At 44.1% G+C, this 17598-nt stretch overlaps 1 protein-coding gene across 3 annotated transcripts in view; it reads right to left on the bottom strand.

The window, feature by feature from the left end:
- The window catches only part of cacng8b (calcium channel, voltage-dependent, gamma subunit 8b), a 41821-nt gene extending 25631 nt beyond the window's left edge, over window positions 1-16190 (bottom strand). Inside the window, exons 1-3 of one of the 3 annotated variants that reach the window (XM_028821894.2) lie at window positions 15627-16190; window positions 11788-12046; window positions 11401-11697 (exon numbers count right to left, since the gene is read on the bottom strand). In XM_028821894.2, the coding sequence (XP_028677727.1) occupies window positions 11401-11626 (226 nt within the window). In that variant the 5' untranslated portion in view covers window positions 11627-11697; window positions 11788-12046; window positions 15627-16190. The remainder of the gene's footprint in view (window positions 1-11400; window positions 11698-11787; window positions 12047-15626) is intronic. The other 2 variants (XM_028821895.2, XM_028821896.2) reach the window with 2 other exon arrangements.
- Window positions 16191-17598: the final 1408 nt, after the last annotated feature.

Raw genomic sequence — 17598 nt, 5'->3', positions numbered from 1 at the left:
ATATGAACATTAGACCCCTCGGCCTTTAGAAACATGAAAAACCAGACTTAAATAAATATTTCGGGGCTAAGAAACAGTTGGGGAAAAAAACGTAACTTAAAAATGAGAAAAGGATCTTTCCCAAGATCGCTGGCAGCCATGTGCCCAGGCCAATAAATGTAATCATCGGGAGTGCGGCACTCTAAGTGCTTCATCATGTCTCACTCTCACACACTCTCTGTATGGTGTCGCAGGATGGCTCGTCTCTCCAGGTCCCTGTGGCCCCAACCCTTAGGTTGCAGCTGAGCGTTGTTCCCTGGCTTGTGTGTAATTTCTGTTTAATTTATTTGTTGTAATTTTTTTAATGTTATGGTTATTTATTATTTAATGTTTATGTATTGTGTATTTAGGTTGTTTGAATCTATTTCTTGTGTTTTGTGGGTGGAACCTCCCAAGAGGTGTGGCTACTATGATATCACTACTTTGGGACCACCCCCAGCCTTTATAGTGAGGTTGTCATTGAAGTTTGAGGAGGAAACATCTCAGATGTGAGAACTGTGTTGATGTCCCTGTTTTTTTGTGGACGTACTGCCTACAATTTTTGGATTCTGAGTACTGGATAGAAGATTTTGTCTGGTTTGCTTTGGATTGCCTTTTTAGGGAAATCCTTTTGCTCTTGTTTTACCCTTTTTCCATTTTTGTTCTCTTGATTGATTTCTGTGAAAAAAATCTTAATTGGTCTTGTCGTTTATGCCAGAGGTTTTATGGTTTCCTCTCCCTTGAAGAGTATTTTTGTAAATATTTGTGAACTGTTAATAGTGTAGGACAGACTGACATTATTCATTTTGCTATGGCTGGTACACAGTCCTTTGGCATTAAAAGCCAATGCCAAACACTTTTAATATCTTATTGACTGGGCCTCTTTTTGGAATGAAGTTTCTGAGTCTTATCTGATAAAATAATCAATCACAAGCCAAGTGACATCCCAGAGATGGCTCTTTGAGGCACCATCTAAATCCCCAAGCTCAAAGAGCCATAACTCAGTGACTGGCAAACCCTGATGGACAGACTTTTACTCAACCAAAAAGGACGGGCTGATGTGCACCCAAGAAACCAAAAGCAAGACTCAATTCGTTCCTTTGAAAACCCCTGCACCCCCCAAATCCCCGCTCGATTCATCAAACTCACCGCTCTCAGACTGGACATAATTGTGAAGCAGGGACACCATAGACTACAGGGTGTGACCCCTTTTACTCTGAAGGGCAACCCAGTGTATAGAGGTCTTGTCTGTATAGGAGTTGGATGAGGGCTCTACGAGTCCAAATCTTGCTGAGCAAAGCAAGTGTACAAGCAGAGAAAGACCTCATGTAAAGGGCCACACATTGATCTTGCTAATGACAGGAGTTGACCAATTACCAGCCACCCAGCTCACAACTGAGGACATTGTGTGTAAAAACCGAGGCAATGAACGAGAAGAGCCCCTGAACAAAGAATGAAAAGAATGTTAAAGATCTTTCCACGTGCTGGAGAAAGCTGACCAGAAAATGAACAAAGCATCACCTACACCCAACTGTAAGTACACCGGCTTTGATTCCTAGAACTATTAACTATAACTCAGTAGTTGGGATAAAACCAGCAGATGTACTATGCTATTGGTGTCACTGTAACTGAGAAGTGATAATCTTGTGAAGGGTGAAGTCTTTAGCTGTCATAAGTTTCTTCCTAAATCAAGTGAGAAGGTTCAGACCGGCATCTCCCACACGCACACACAGGGGTAACCCAGCATAGACTAGCTGTAAGCAAATCAATGCCACGGTGCAGAATAACTAGCTAAAAAACTGACCACATTAATTAAAAGATCATAATTCATAAGTTGTGTGCTTTTGTCTGCAGGAGGGAAAAAGTTAGCTGTTGTTATTTTATGTTATGTGTTGTTTGCTATTCTTCTTTGTGTATATAATCGTCTTCTTCAATCACTGGGTCATAAATAAATTGGATTACTAGGTTTATTGGACCAAGCGTGTTTGGGTAATTTGTTGAAAATAGTCTCTCCCCATGTCCAGATCACAACAGAATAAGTGAAAGTATTTAATGTAGACTTTTGCCAATTTATGAGCCTCACTCATAAATTTTACAGCTCTCTTCATATTTTTGCCATCCTTTCTAGAAGGTAAAACAAAGATTCTCGGGTGGGCAAAAGTTGAAATAAATACTTTGCCTACATTCATTTGGCATTCATGAGTAGTGTCTTACTAATATTTTTTTTTAATTACTGCCAGGGCAACACTGACAATGAATTAACTGATTAATTAACATCAATCAATCAGTTCTTCGTCTCACATCGTGCAGCATTTCCTACAACAGGCTGTGCTCCATTTTTAGGCCCGAGTAGGTCTTGAAGCCTGCCTGTTGAGTTTGGGGGTCAGGCTGCCTGAGAGGAGACCTTTTGAGGCCTACACCCTTTCTGCCATTTTGTGTTGCTGCTTCACAACACCAACAGACGTTTCACACTAAGAGTGGAACCCTTCACACACACACACACACTCACACTTGTGCTACTGGACTAAACTAACCAAAGGTGTCACCTTGGTAATCCATCTGCTGCACGTAGTACAGTTGTTCCAGAAAGCCTACAGGCCATCAAAATCCACAATTTGCTCAGTGAACTTGACGACAAAATGACAGAAGATTTACGCTTTCAAATTGGTTGCAAACACTGAGCAACAGGGGGTTCAGGCCAACCATGACCCACTGCACAGAATGCTGACGGGCATTACAAGGCTGTCAAAGTAAACAGCTGCTTTATGGCACTAGAGAAGAGAAGCAGACATGATGAGACATCATCATCATTGTCATTGTCATCACCGACATGCTCACATACTCAAACATCAAGAAAGTGCCGTCAAAAGAAACTGAACGCAACAATGCTGAACTCAAGAGGGGTCTGAACTCTTCTTTATGGCACAGCTTGAGGTCCTCTACCATAACAAAAGGCTGCTGTCTGTGCCTGTGTGTGTTTCCGGTTCCTCGGAGCAATCTGACTGGTCAGTTTGGTTTTGGTGACGTGATCGACAGAGGAAGTGCCGGACAAGAGAGCTTCAGACACACAAGGAGGAGTAAAAGTGTCAGAGGCACGCTGAGAGTCGCCTTCGAACACTCAAAGTATAAAAGCAGCACCTCGACATGCCAGAGTCTGAGAAGCAGTGCTTTATGGGAATGCACTCGACTGAAGGTGCGCCGGACAAAAAAGGTTCAGACACATGAGGCTGTAGAGGAAAGGTGCACACATAGGGCAAGAGATATCAAAAGTGTTTAAATGTATTCAACATCCTGTCCTCCACCGGCACTGCTGGCCAATGTATTGATAATAATGATGATGACGATGATGACTGGCATTTTCAGTTGGTTGACATCTCTAAACACGTCCAGAGTGAACAGCTGTGGTTATGGAGTCAAGTGTTTCTTGTGATGCTCTTCTGTTTATTGCTGCTGCCCACAATTGCGAAGTCGTGGGTTCAAATCCCCAAATTAGCCCAGCCTGGACACTTCAATTTCCTCCTAAACGCCCAAAATGTGAAGGCTAAATGAATCAGGATCTCTAATTTGAAGGAGTGCACGTGTCCTCAGGTGGACTGTGGTTCAGTCCTGGGTTGGCTCCTGCCTTGTATCTCATGCTGCCTGGATTGGCAAGTTAATGAAAGCTGCAGGGCAGTAAATGGTCACCCAGTACCCCCAGTGACCCTTGGTGATAGGTCGTTGCCACTCTTATCCTAACCTGACAGGAGAAACAGTGGGTGTGGATGTGGGCACATGCCCTGTGGTGGCACCATACAGCCTTGTAATCAGGTCTTCACGACGTTGAGTTGTGAAAGGGGACGGAAGAATAAATTATTAGGGTAAAGCTGGAGTGATTAAACAATTATAAGAGTGTAATTAACAGTCACCAAATGGCCATGTTCTCATTCGGTTTTTAATGTGGCCATCGGCACCTGGCGCTAGAATGGAATCAGAATAATCAGCCAAGTGGGCGTCCTGCAGCTCTCGGTGGTCACAGATAAAAGTGAGCCGCGCCCAATATAAAGACAAATTATCTCAAAGGAGAGGCTCAAACGTAGCGATGGAGTGAGGTGGACTGAAATACAAAGGACTGGGGCAGAACCCGCAATGGCCGAATGTCACAAATGTCACACACAGGAATGAACGACCATTGTAATGAGAAAGGGGAGCCACACAGGGGCGAGTTAATATGAAGACTGGGCACGATGGAGGGTGAAGTATAAGATGGGACAATGAAGAACATTCACTCTCAAATAGAAAACAGGACCCTGGAGGCTCATTGTTACCACACAGCTTAAAAATTACATATTAAATAAAAGGAAATATTAAATTGAGGACAACTCTTTACCAGGGAGCAGCTACAATTTGATCAGATCATCAAGGACAGGTGACAGCCAGCATAAGAAAGCAATAATCAACATTATCAAAGTACGAGAGGCACTGGGTTACGGTGAGGAAGGCGTTACAATTTAATATGAGACCAGAATGTTCATCCAAAAAGTCTTCACCCCCTGAGACGTTTTCACATTTTATTTATTTTTTTACTACACTGAACCTCAGGTGATTAAATTTGGCTTTTTCCTCACAAATTGGCCCTGATGTGTCTGTGTGTTCACCCTGAGGTGGACCGGCATTCTGTTCAGGTGTTGCCCCCCTGCCTTGTGCCAGGTGCCAGCTCTGATGGGCTCTGGACGAGCGGGACAGGAAAATGGATGGATGGACATCGATGTACAGAGAAAGACTCGCTAATGTCAAAGTGGAAACAGATCTCTGAAAAGTTGTCTAAGCTAATTACAAATACAATAAAAAAAACCCAAATAATTATTCTCATCAGTATTCAATATGAGACCCCTAAACCACCACTGATGCAGTCCATTGATTATACAGGTCAAAGAATTAGTTCTATGGAGACCACCAGACTGGGGTTTCCATTGACTGGAGTATAAATACAAGGGACAACTTCAGGTCCCTGCGGTAGGCTGGCGCCCTGCCCGGGGGTTTGTTTCCTGACCTTGCGCCCTGTGTTGGCTGGGATTGGCTTCAGCAGACCCCTGTGACCCTGTAGTTAGGATATAGCGGGTGGGATAATGAACGGATGGATGGACAACTTCAGGTGAGTCAGTATGGCGGACAAGCCAACACAATGAGGACAAAAGAACACAACAAGCAACTCCATGAAAAGCTCAAGTCAGGGGACAGAGACAAGAAAATGGCCGACTCACTGAACATCCAGAAAAAATCAGTCATGGAGAAATGGGAAGAGTATGGCAGGGCTGTAAATAAATGCAGCTGGTGGTCCACAAAAACTAATGAAGACATGTGAGGTAAGCCACCAAAGGCACCTCTGAGAACTGGGAAGGAGCTACAAGCTACAGTGAGCGAGACTGGAGAGGCTGTGCAGACAACAGTTCTACCTGACTGAGAGCTTCACCAGTCATGGCTTTATGGGAGAATGGCAAAGAGAAAAAACAGAACATCTCGGCAGAAGACTCTCAGGTCACCCAGAAGAAGGTTCTGTGGTCTGACGGGACCAGAACTTGTTGGCCTTCACAATAAACGTCATGCATGGTGTAAGATATTAGCACAAACACAGCATCCCCACCATGAACCATGGAGATGGCAGCATCAGGCTATGGGGGTGCTTCTCTGTAGAAGACCCCTGGAAGGTCTGTGAGGGTAAAATTAGGGTAGGGAAATTAAAATGCAGCCAGCAAGAAAATTACACATTGAGAGAAGATTTGATTTCCAGCACAACAACGAGCTCCAAGCAGAAAGCCAAAGCTACACAGGAATGGCTTAACAAGAATGTGAATGTCCAGGAGTAGCACACCTCAGTCTAACTGACAATTCATAGCTGGGCTTGAAAACGGGGCTGCTGGCTCCTGATCAGCATGGCACCGGGCAGAGCTTAAGCAGTTTAGCAAAGAGGAATAATGCGGAAAAACGTCAGTCGAGATGTGCGGAGCTGATTGAAGGAGAGACACCTGAGCACAGAGACTCGAGGCTCTGATGGCTGCCATCTGTGAAATGCTGACTTGAAGGGGTGAATACTTAGGAGAGCAGATAGCTTGTGTTTTATGTTTTTCATCTGTTCAGGTCACCTTTTGCAGAAATCTGTTTTGACTTTGATATTAAAAAAGGCTTTTTCTGTTGATCAGTGACAAATAAGGCCAAATTACTGTAACTCCACTGTAAATCAAGGATTTTTAACAATAAAAAGTGAAAACTTCCAAGGGGGGGGGGGTAAATATTTTTATAAGCATTGCATATATGTGCAAAAGTAGGTTTACAGTTGTCCATATGGAAAAAGACGTGCAGGTTAGAATTATTACAATAGCTTTAATAACTTAAAAGAACATCACAATGGCACTTAGGTACAATCTCATAAGTGCTCAAATTACACATTCTTATGGTCTGCTTGCTACACTCAAGTAAAGGATATGAAATAAAAATAAGAGGAAGAAGACAAATAAATAATACACTCAATTAATAAATAAATAATAATACAAGAATAAACTCTGTGTTTCACGTACTCACAACTGTAAACCTACTCTTGCCCACCCCTGTATATTACATAGAAGAGCAACTTCATTCAATTCAAATCAAATTTACTGTCCCAAGAGGGAAACTGCGTTTGTCAGCAGAGCTTCAACACAAAGAATCCACAACAGGACATTAAAAAGACAGCAGCCATCAAGCGTACGTTAGCACAAGTATCACAAAACACTTAGGATATAACGTCAGATCACAGGTATAACCAAAAAAATCAAGAACTGTTTGAGTCCCCACCAGTGACTGACAAGAGCGGCAGCCGCACAGCACCCAAGTGAAGCCTGTGGATGTTTGCTAAAGTACATCTCAGCCAAGAAGCAGCCACAGCGTGAGCTAACAAGCTAAGACTGGCCACCGTAAAATCTAAAAGGGAGTCGGGCCAGGACTAATAGAAAAGGACAGGCCACCGAAAAGTGACACATTACAGGGGAGAGGTGGAATGGCGAGGAAGGGTTACAGTTTAAAAAATAAAATCCATCCCCTGGGGACAAATAAGTTCTATCTATCTATCATAAAGTGCCTTTCCTATCTATTATATAGTGCCTTTCTGTCTATCTATCTATTATATAGTGCCTATCTATCTATCTATCTATCTATCTATCTATCTATCTATCTATCTATCTATCTATCTATCTATCTATCTATCTATCATAAAATGCCTTTCCTATCTATTATATAGTGCCTTTCTATCTATCTATCATAAAATGCCTTTCCTATCTATTATATAGTGCCTTTCTATCTATCTATCTATCTATCTATCTATCTATCTATCTATCTATCTATCTATCTATCTATCTATCTATCTATCTATCTATCTATCATAAAATGCCTTTCCTATCTATTATATAGTGCCTTTCTATCTATCTAACATAAAATGCCTATACTATCTATTATATAGTGCCTTTCTATCTATCTATCTATCTATCTATCTATCTATCTATCTATCTATCTATCTATCTATCTACCTATCTATCTATCTATCTATCTATCTATCTATCTATCATAAAATGCCTTTCCTATCTATTATATAGTGCCTTTCTATCTATCTATCATAAAATGCCTTTCCTATCTATTATATAGTGCCTTTCTATCTATCTATCTATCTATCTATCTATCTATCTATCTATCTATCTATCTATCTATCTATCTATCTATCTATCATAAAATGCCTTTCCTATCTATTATATAGTGCCTTTCTATCTATCTATCTATCTATTATATAGTGCCTTTCTATTTATCTATCATAAAATGCCTTTCCTATCTATTATATAGTGCCTTTCCATCTATCTATCTATCTATCATAAAATGCCTTTCCTATCTATTATATAGTGCCTTTCTATATATCTATCTATCTATCTATCATAAAGTTCCTTTCCTATCTATTATATAGTGCCTTTCTATCTATCTATCTATCTATCTATCTATCTATCTATCTATCTATCTATCTATCTATCTATCTATCTATTATATAGTACCTTTCACATCTATCTATCTATCTATCTATCTATCTATCTATCTATCTATCTATCTATCTATCTATCTATCTATCTATCTATCTATCTATCTATCTATTATATAGTACCTGTCACATTTATCTATCTATCATATAGTGCCTTTCCTATCTATCTATCTATCCATCCATCTTTCTATTATATAGTGCCTTTCTATCTATCTATCTATCTATCTATCTATCTATCTATCTATCTATCTATCTATCTATCTATCTATCTATCTATCTATTATATAGTACCTTTCACATCTATCTATCTATCTATCTATCTATCTATCTATCTATCTATCTATCTATCTATCTATCTATCTATTATATAGTACCTGTCACATTTATCTATCTATCATATAGTGCCTTTCCTATCTATCTATCTATCTATTATATAGTACCTTTCACATCTATCTATCTATCATATAGTGCCTTTCCTATCTATCTATCTATCTATCTATCTATTATATAGTACCTTTCACATCTATCTATCTATCATATAGTGCCTTTCCTATCTATCTTTTTCATACTACACATCTACCCAAAGTTGAGTCAAGTCTAACAAACACAGGCTGTGACTATAAAACCTCATCAGGCAGTCAGCCCAGGACTGGTCACTACTAACATATTACAGACGTATCCCATGGTAGTCACTATGAGCGGACAGATTTTGGATATTTTTTTTAAATATAAAATATAAAACGTTGACAGGTTGGCTCTTCCTTACCAGTTTGCTTGCACGGTGTAACATAATACTTAAAGATGAGGCACTATAAACTATCGCAGGGAGACTGGAAGTTCTAAGCTGCTCTTCTCTGAGCTGTCACTGCGATCGGCCTTAGAGGCGGCTGTCCTAAATCGTGAAGCGCTTTGCCCCTCGTGATGAGGTCGGCTCCCACAATTCATAGTTTTAAAGGCACTTTTATTCACTCGCTTTATAGCTTATAAGATTAAGTGTTATTTATATTGTTTATATTGTGTTCATTTTATGTATGTATTTTGTTACATAATTTTACATAAGAGATTTATGTTTGTATGCTGGCGTATGTGTGTTCCTGTATGTATAATTGTTTTTTCTTTTTAATTATTCCTTATCTGGCTTTTATTTCTAACTGTTAGCCTTTATTCTATGTAAAGCACTTTTATTCAACTTTTAGTTGTTTTAACTGTGCTATATAAATAAATAAAACCTAAACCTCTTAATATAAAATATCAGATCATAAACTGCTTATTATTAGAGAAGATGTCCTGTATAATACGACAGTTGAAGGCTGGTCTCTGTCTTTTCACATATTAATTGCGATTAGAGAGGATTAAGGAGGTGCTGCTGTGTTCCTTTTTAAGCGACATTAAATATTACACGACGGACAAGAGGATGTCTTATGGTGTGATGTAAGAATGAAATAATACTCTTAACAAATGTAACATATCACGTAAAAAGGTGCTGCAGTCTGCAACGGGCCACTGTCACACAGAGACAGTCGACACAAGTGAGCAGTTAGAATGTAAAAATGAAAGACAAATAGAAAAACCGAATCCTCATTATATGATCGGAAATATTACATGGCAGAATCTTCAGTATCAAAAAGAATCTAACAGGGCACTACAGACTGGTCACTCTAAGATATAAGGGGGGCTGTCATTGTAAATAAGAACAATTAAAGACCACTCAGTCACATGTGGCTTGTTGCATTCTAACATCTTAATATTTTATCTGCCATATCCTTATTTTCCTACAGTGTTTACCATCAAGACGCTCAAACGGCACAATGTGACACAGTGATACCCCGGAGAGGAGGCCGGGCGCTATAAAGAAGCAGGAATGGCAAGCGGCCTTTAATAAAATATAAACGAAGACAATGCCTTCATGTCGTATCTAAAGCTGGAGGGCAGGGCGCTATAACACATAACAGAAGGTGCCCTGACGTCACAGTGAAGGACTGAAACGCTCACGATATCACAATTCACGTGACACTGGAGACGTAACAAATACCCTAATGAATGAATAAAGAGCGGTCACTAGGAAATGGAAGGGTCTGCAATGAATAAACAGCTTCAGGTCACTTTAAAATAAAACGAGGCATGTCAGGCATTAAAAGGAGCCGCTCCAGTCATTAGCCCGGTCCTGCTAACAGGAGACGTGGCAGGTGGTCCACTACCAAGACACCATCACGAGATGACCTAAGAGTTCTCATTAAAGTGGCCTTATCAAACAGACCGGACAGCTCTAATAACCCAGGGGTGGTCACTATCAAATGTGACACGGCAGACAGGCCGTTGCAAAGTGTGGGTGGGATAGGAGCGGCCATTAGAAAGCAGAACACATCCTCATGAAGATGCAGGTGCAGCAGAACGTGAACAACCAAGACTAAAGTTATTAAACAGAACCCGGGAGAGCAGCTGAGGAATCACAGCAACAAGGGGTCGGCGGACCTGAATTAAACACCGGAGATCGGTCAGGAGAAGGCACTCAACAAGATGGTGGGCGGCCGCTTTAGGACGAGCCGGCTGGCACTCGGGTTCAGCACACTCTTCTCAAGTGACGTCCTTCAAGCCAACAGTGTGCCGCAGCCATGCAACGCTCACTGGTGCTACTGATACTAGAAAAGCACGTGTCCAATCAGGTCCTTAGAAGCATAAAAGCAAACAACAACACAGGACAGGACCACCAGAGTGGGCACCATACTGTAACATCTCAGCATTGCTTCTTCATTTTTAACGGGGTCTGCTTGGCCCACCGTATCATGCGTCTACCACTGCTATAAAACTCTCAACCAGTGGCCTAAGATGGACACACCATTGCCATCAGTTGCTGTTGCTTGTCACGGGTGCAATTTAGTTACATGGAGGGCACCAGCAACACAAGGCAGGAGCCAGTCCACCACTGGGCACACACACACACACACCTACTGTGGCCTAACCTTCACAAAGGGGGACAATCAAACCCACAGGAATGAGAATCAGGAGGCAGAAGCACCAACCTCTGTGCCATCATGCTACCCACTTACCCAAGGCCACTGCACACATCGGGCAACTCAGAGATAACCGCAAAATAAGGAGGAAACAGCAATTAAAGATACACGGCTCCTAAGTAAGCAGCAGCTCCATCTCGGGAAGAGCGACCGGCTGAAGGGACACCACACAGTGACACTGATGGCACCACAAGTGGGGTGTGGGCTGCCACACGTGCCATACCAGACAAGCCCCACATCTCAGACCTCTCAGCTCACTCACGTGTCAACTGGTACCTCATGAGGCAGTGGGCACCACCCAAATCCTGCACTTGTAATCTCAGTTTGGGACGGCAGGCTAACCTTCTAAGCAGCAGATCCTCCAGAGGCCGGAGTGGGTCAGCGCTCCTGGGTCCTTTCGGTCTTTGCTGTGTGCGTCGTCGGTGCTCGAGTTGGCCGTGCTGTTGCAGATGAAGGCCCTGGCGTACAGCCAGTAGTCTGTGCCGATGGCCACCGTCATCAAGCCGAACGCGGCGAATGCTCCCACTGTCGTCAAGAGGATCTGGATTCCCTTCTCACACCAAACCATGGCGAGCCGGCACAACCATTTACCCAGAACAACTGGAAGTACTGGTAGTGGAGGTTAGGTCTCGGTCCAAGCTGGGAAAACAACATGGAAGAGGTGAGCAGAAAAGAAAAGGAGAGGAAAAGCAGGAGAGACGGAGGTCGGCCGCGGGTAACGGCACTCACCAGGCTGACGGACGGGCGCTCGCCTGGCGGAGGAACGCTAGGCTGGACAGGGAGAATCACGGGCGGCAAGGGCTTCCCTCTGTGGCGTCGCCTGCTCTTCTTCTGCCTCTCGGCCCCTGCCTTTCTCTCCTTGATTCTCTAGCAGCTGAAGTGTGATCTCGTTGGCACTCCTCTCTCCGGCCATCTAATTATCGTTTTCGGAGGTCTCCCTGGGAGGTCTGTGGTGGTCTCCTAATTACCCCAAAGCCATCTTCTTCACCTGGAGAACAAAACAAAAAATAAAAACATCCCTATGAGCGGAAAGTTGTTTGTCGGCACCCTACTTGAACCCACGTTCAGGCACATGTCACAAAATGAGCCAGACCTAATGTGACAAAGAAGGGGTGCACCAGCGAAAGGGCATCATCCTTATCAGTCAATCATTGAACCAGTCATGTTATATACAGCACAGAAGAAGTCTACACAGGATGCCAGCCCATCAAAGGGCACACTAGCAAGCGGGCATTGCCCTTATCATTCAATCATTCATTCATCCAGCCATGTTATAAACAGCACAGAAGTCTACACAGGATGCCAGTCCATCAAAGGGCACACTAGCAAGCGGGCATTGCCCTTATCAGTCAATCATTCATTCATCCAGCCATGTTATAAACAGAACAGAAGAAGTCTACACAGGATGCCAGTCCATCAAAGGGCACACTAACAAGTGGGCATCATCCAATCATGTTAATATAGGCAGTGAGGCACAGTGGTTAAGGCTTTAGAGGTTCAGACCCTGAGGATGTGGGCTCCAATCCCACTACTGTCACTGTGTGACCCTCAGCAAGTCACTTCACCTGCCTGGGCTCCAACTGGGAAAAAAAAATGGAACTAACTGCATCTCAAATGTTGTCAGATTGTCATTCTAATAATTCATCCATTCTGCCATCTTATATAGTTGGAGTAACTTTCCACCTGATGCCAGTCCATCCGCCATACCCACCCACACTCAGTCTGGGTGACAGCAGTACAGGTCACTTAGCAGGGCCTAATATCATGTTGAGCCCCCTGCTGTTGAGTAAATTGTTATTGGTGGATCTTTGGGAGTTTATCACCTCACACTCCCAATGTATTTCACATGCACCCTCTTACCATTTTGGTCCGGGACTGTGAGAGAAACTAAAGTCCACTGGAGGAAGACCACTGGAACAGAAGAGAAACATGTAGACTCCAGAAAGAAAACAAGTCAGCTGAGAATCTCTGCGAGGAAAATGGACAAACTGCACCAGGAATCTGACCATCAAAATGCTGTACAGTATAGCCCCTTTCCCACCGAGTATACCTACATACAATCTTCAAAACAAAAGGTGACAGAGTGCTTCATTGGGGCAATGCCGCAGAGGAACCATTCCTGCTCCCCAGGTGAACAATCCATATGAAGGCTCCAGAAAGAACCTGTTTATGTAGATCTGTCACTGGCACCAGATGAGTGAAACACAAATGAGTTCCCGATTCACACAGGTGAAGTTTGGGTATTCTTGGTATCCTTCTAGGTCGCCTCTTCGACATTAAAGATTATGTTTTGTCCACATATTAGGGGTCTTTTCAAAGGCCCACGGTTTCTGTGTCGAGCAACAGGAACCACCCAATTCAGTACAGTGCCATTACAGAACCGGCATTTTTAAGAAACCAACACTGAGTTTACCTGAACCAAAGTACACGACACGCAACAGCTTTATTGTCAGTTCATTAGTGTGAAGACGATAAAATGGAGAGTGCCCTGCTGCCAAGTCACTGGGCAAAAGGGAGAAGGTGCGGCGACAGAGGATGCTGCCACTACGGGAGGAGGAAAGGGCGGACGCGCAAAGAGAAAGAAAGAAAGAAAGAAAGAAAGAAAGAAAGAAAGAAAGAAAGAAAGAAAGAAAGAGTTTTAGCGTTCATAACCTTCTTTCCCCTGAATTCATTTAGCGGTCTGTGCGTCTAACCTCAAAACGCTGAAGCGCTGTGGGTCAGTCTAAGCTCGCCTATTAACGAAATAGCCGTACCCATTAAGGATGCCCAGTAGATCGCCTCGGGCAGTGCCTTCACCGCTTCTGTTAATGCGTGGGAATTAATGTGCTTCTGTCATTCTCGGTCTCTTCCTTTCCTGAAGATGTGTGGCACAAATATACATTGTAATGCCACTGATGATTCGACCGAGAGAGAGAGAGAGAGAGAGAGAGAGCGAGTGCTCCCACCCGGCACCGCAAGGCGAACCGATGCAGAAACCTGAACGGCACTGATCTTCAAGAGGCAGCCTGGCAACCGCCGCCCCCAGAAACACGGCGTGGATAAAAGTCAACGCCGCGCGTGCCCAGCCGGGCAGAGTGACCGTGGAATTCGCCGCAAAACTCCTCGCGCCTGTGCTGCAGACTGCCCTCCTCTTCTCTTGCCCCTTCTTCTTCTTCTTCTTCTTTTCGAGACTGACATGCAGACGCGCCATCGACAGAGGAAGACACCTTTGAATGGATGACTGCCCTACAGCACAAAACTGCGCATTTCGGCACCATGAGCCCGCATGTGCTCATCATAAAATATTTAAATGGCTTGGCTTGTTATGGGGCATCGGTCTTGGCCGAGCAACTGGCACGCTGTCTGTCAATACACAGACGGACAAAATCGATACACGGATCGACAGATAGATAGATAGATAGATAGATAGATAGATAGATAGATAGATAGATAGATAGATAGATAGATAGATAGATAGATAGATTTGAAAGGCACTATATGATAGATAGATAGATAGATAGATAGATAGATAGATAGATAGATAGATAGATAGATAGATAGATAGATAGATAATGTGTGTGCCCACTAGTCCATCCGACCTATAGGACTACAGTCTCGCATCCACCCATGTTAAGGGTTTTATTTAACACCCCTGCCTCGGTCACGTCCGGTTCCTTCCTCTCTTCCGTGATGAAGCTGCGCGGAGGAGGAGGATGAGGAGGATAAAAGAGGATTAAGGTACTCTTTCTAAAGACTGATACACTCGCATATTGTACATATGGATCTATCTATGTATAGGGATAGATAGATAGATAGATAGATAGATAGATAGATAGATAGATAGATAGATAGATAGATAGATAGATAGATAGATAGATGTTCAAATGTAATATATGTGTGTGCATGTACACACACGCATTTCACCCCCCCCCCCCCCCCCACCCATCCTCTAGAATATTATATAATAAACGGCCCCAGAGATGACTGTACCTCCTGAAAGGTTTCAAGGGGAAATCACCAATATCTACCAGATGCGAGACGAAAAACGGAACGGGAGTCAATCCCTTTAAGGAAAAAAAAAAAAAAACGTGTCGTGCTCCTTCCGTTAGCTGTAAGCCGGAGTTGCCTCTTCAAGAAACAATTATGTAAAATGCTGCAACAAGACACATCATACACGAAAATCAGAGGGAATCGTGTGCCAGTATAATCGAGGCGATAGGAAGCAGGAGTGAGAGAGAAATGCATGGGTGGTTTTCTGTATTTTGCATGTGAAGAAGAAGAATAATGATAATAATAATAATAAAAGAAAAGTTGAATGTCGATGCTTCAAAGGAAGTCTTGTGGAAGGGGCAGGAATCCCCTTCGACCCTTCTTATTCTTATTACCCGTCTGAAGCAAAGCACAAAATAGGCACTGGAGTCCAACAATCTTATGAAGCAATTTGGCCCCGTGCTAATTTCCAAAGGCACGTCCTTCACTGCCCATCGTCCCACCTTTCCTGTCCGTTCATTCATTCATTCATTCATTCACTGACTCACTCACTCATTCATTCATGTATGTATTTATTCTCATTTCCACGCGACGCTTACCTGCACATAACGGCGCGCTATTTACCTACTCGGCCATCTGCTCGCTGGCGGGCGCCGCTCTGTCGTTCTGTCTGTCCGTCGGTCGGTGGCTTGTTCGTTTCCCAGCTCGCGCTGTCCGTCTGTCCGTCAGTTCCCCTGCGATGTCTTTGCGCTTCCACGATGCCCGCCCGCCCGCTCGCTCGCTCGCTTCTTCGCTGGCTTCCCTGTTAATTTTCTTTCACCCCTGTGGCTAATCGGAGCTCAGCTCGAGCCTCAGACCCCCCCCACCCCCTCCTCTCATAGCCCTCCCTCTCTTGTTCCCGGTTACTAAGTGTGCGTGCGTACGTGCGTGCGTCTGTGCTGGAAACGGGGGGCTGGTGGGGAAGCAATGTTGGGGGGGGGGGGGGGTTAGGGGCGGTCCACTCGCCTACCTATTTCTGGTAAGGGAGGGGGGAAGGTTACCGAGTACGCGAAGCCCGTCTGGTTCAGATCAGTTCAGGAGAATGGAGCCGCTGCGGACTTGCCACTCGGTTCTTTCCGCCACTATTCGGACGTTCGGATAAGTCCGGAAAGAGATGGGAGGCTGCTCGGGCGCGCGGCGCTCAGTCCCCGTGAACGCGCGCCAGGCAGGGACATAACGGAGCGACTAAAGTGATTTTTTTTTTTGCTCCTTCTTTTCTGCTTCTTTCTCCTCTTTTACTTCAGGCTAGGTTAGCGAGGAAGCCCCCGAGGTGTAGCCTGGTGGTATAACATCCATAAGGCTTCATCCTCCGTACAGAACACAAACATCCCTAGGATGTAGTGTGATTGGTGGGTGAGAATCTACTCATTGTGAAGCCCCCTCATCACAGAGCAGAGTGAGCCTTCACTCCAGCAGCACATCTGGATCTCAGCGGCATTGAGTACTCATTCAGAAAATGGGCTGTAATAATATCTGTGAGGTCTCACTTGGCAGGCTCTCTGCCACTCGCTCAAGTCTATAAGAGACCCCTGGAGGTCTCAGGCAATGCAATGCTTCATTACTTCAGTATGCTGAATCTGACAGAATGTGAAGTCGGGTTAGTAGAGGTGGTGGTGGTGGTGAAGGGGGGGCGTAAACCGCATGTGCCGCCATGCAGAACCAACCGTCTGACTGCCAGCGAGGGGCTTCAACTGCGGCTCTCAAGGTGACCGGGAGTCAAACCCTTTGGTGCCACAATGGGGACGGCTCTGTTGGCTCGGAGGGATTTTTCTGCATTATTCAAAAATTTCCCTCAATCACTTTGTGTTCAGCAGGTGGGATTTGAGGTTTTCTTTCAAATGATGTTTTGCGCGTTTTCAGCACAAGAGCTGCTGAAATTCGAACAATGGAAGAGGTGGGCGATACGACCTCTGAGCGGGCCTGTGACCTTGAAAGCGACGCAGAATTGTGACCCTCGCAGGTCTGAATACATATGGGACTGCAAGGAATTTCTTTGATAATAATACCACCGTAGAGACACCGACAACAGCGACGATTCAAACGTCCACGCACCCACTCATTGGACTCACTTATATAATTTGTTCACACCAATATCCTGGGGCAGAAGACGTGCAAAAATAGCAGGCAGGATGCTAGACCCTCACAGGGCATGAACCTCCACACGCCACTCAGCGTCACCAGTCATCCCCACGTCTTCTGGAAGTAAAAGGGAGCAGGTGCAGACAGCACCCAGATTGGTGCCCACTGCCCCTGTTTGTGCCATCTGCCTCTGCCAGAGCCATTGGCTGCACAAAGAGCAGTTGGGGGGTGGCAGTTTGAGAGCTCTAGGGGTCTCACAGCCACTTTGCCTTCTCCTCAGGAGGAACCAGAAATAAATCAAGAGAGTTTAAACCCTCTGAAGAAGAAGAAGAAGATGGAGGGCCACCACTTTCTGTCACATGTCAGCCACCGGAGTCGTGTCCTCAGCAGTCACAACAGGTAGATATGAAAGGCACTATACACAAGACAAACACATACAGAAATAAATACGTA

Source organism: Erpetoichthys calabaricus, chromosome 16 (genome assembly GCF_900747795.2).
Source record: "Erpetoichthys calabaricus chromosome 16, fErpCal1.3, whole genome shotgun sequence".
In the NCBI taxonomy this organism is placed as follows: domain Eukaryota; kingdom Metazoa; phylum Chordata; class Cladistia; order Polypteriformes; family Polypteridae; genus Erpetoichthys; species Erpetoichthys calabaricus.
This window is presented reverse-complemented; position numbering and strand designations above follow the sequence as displayed.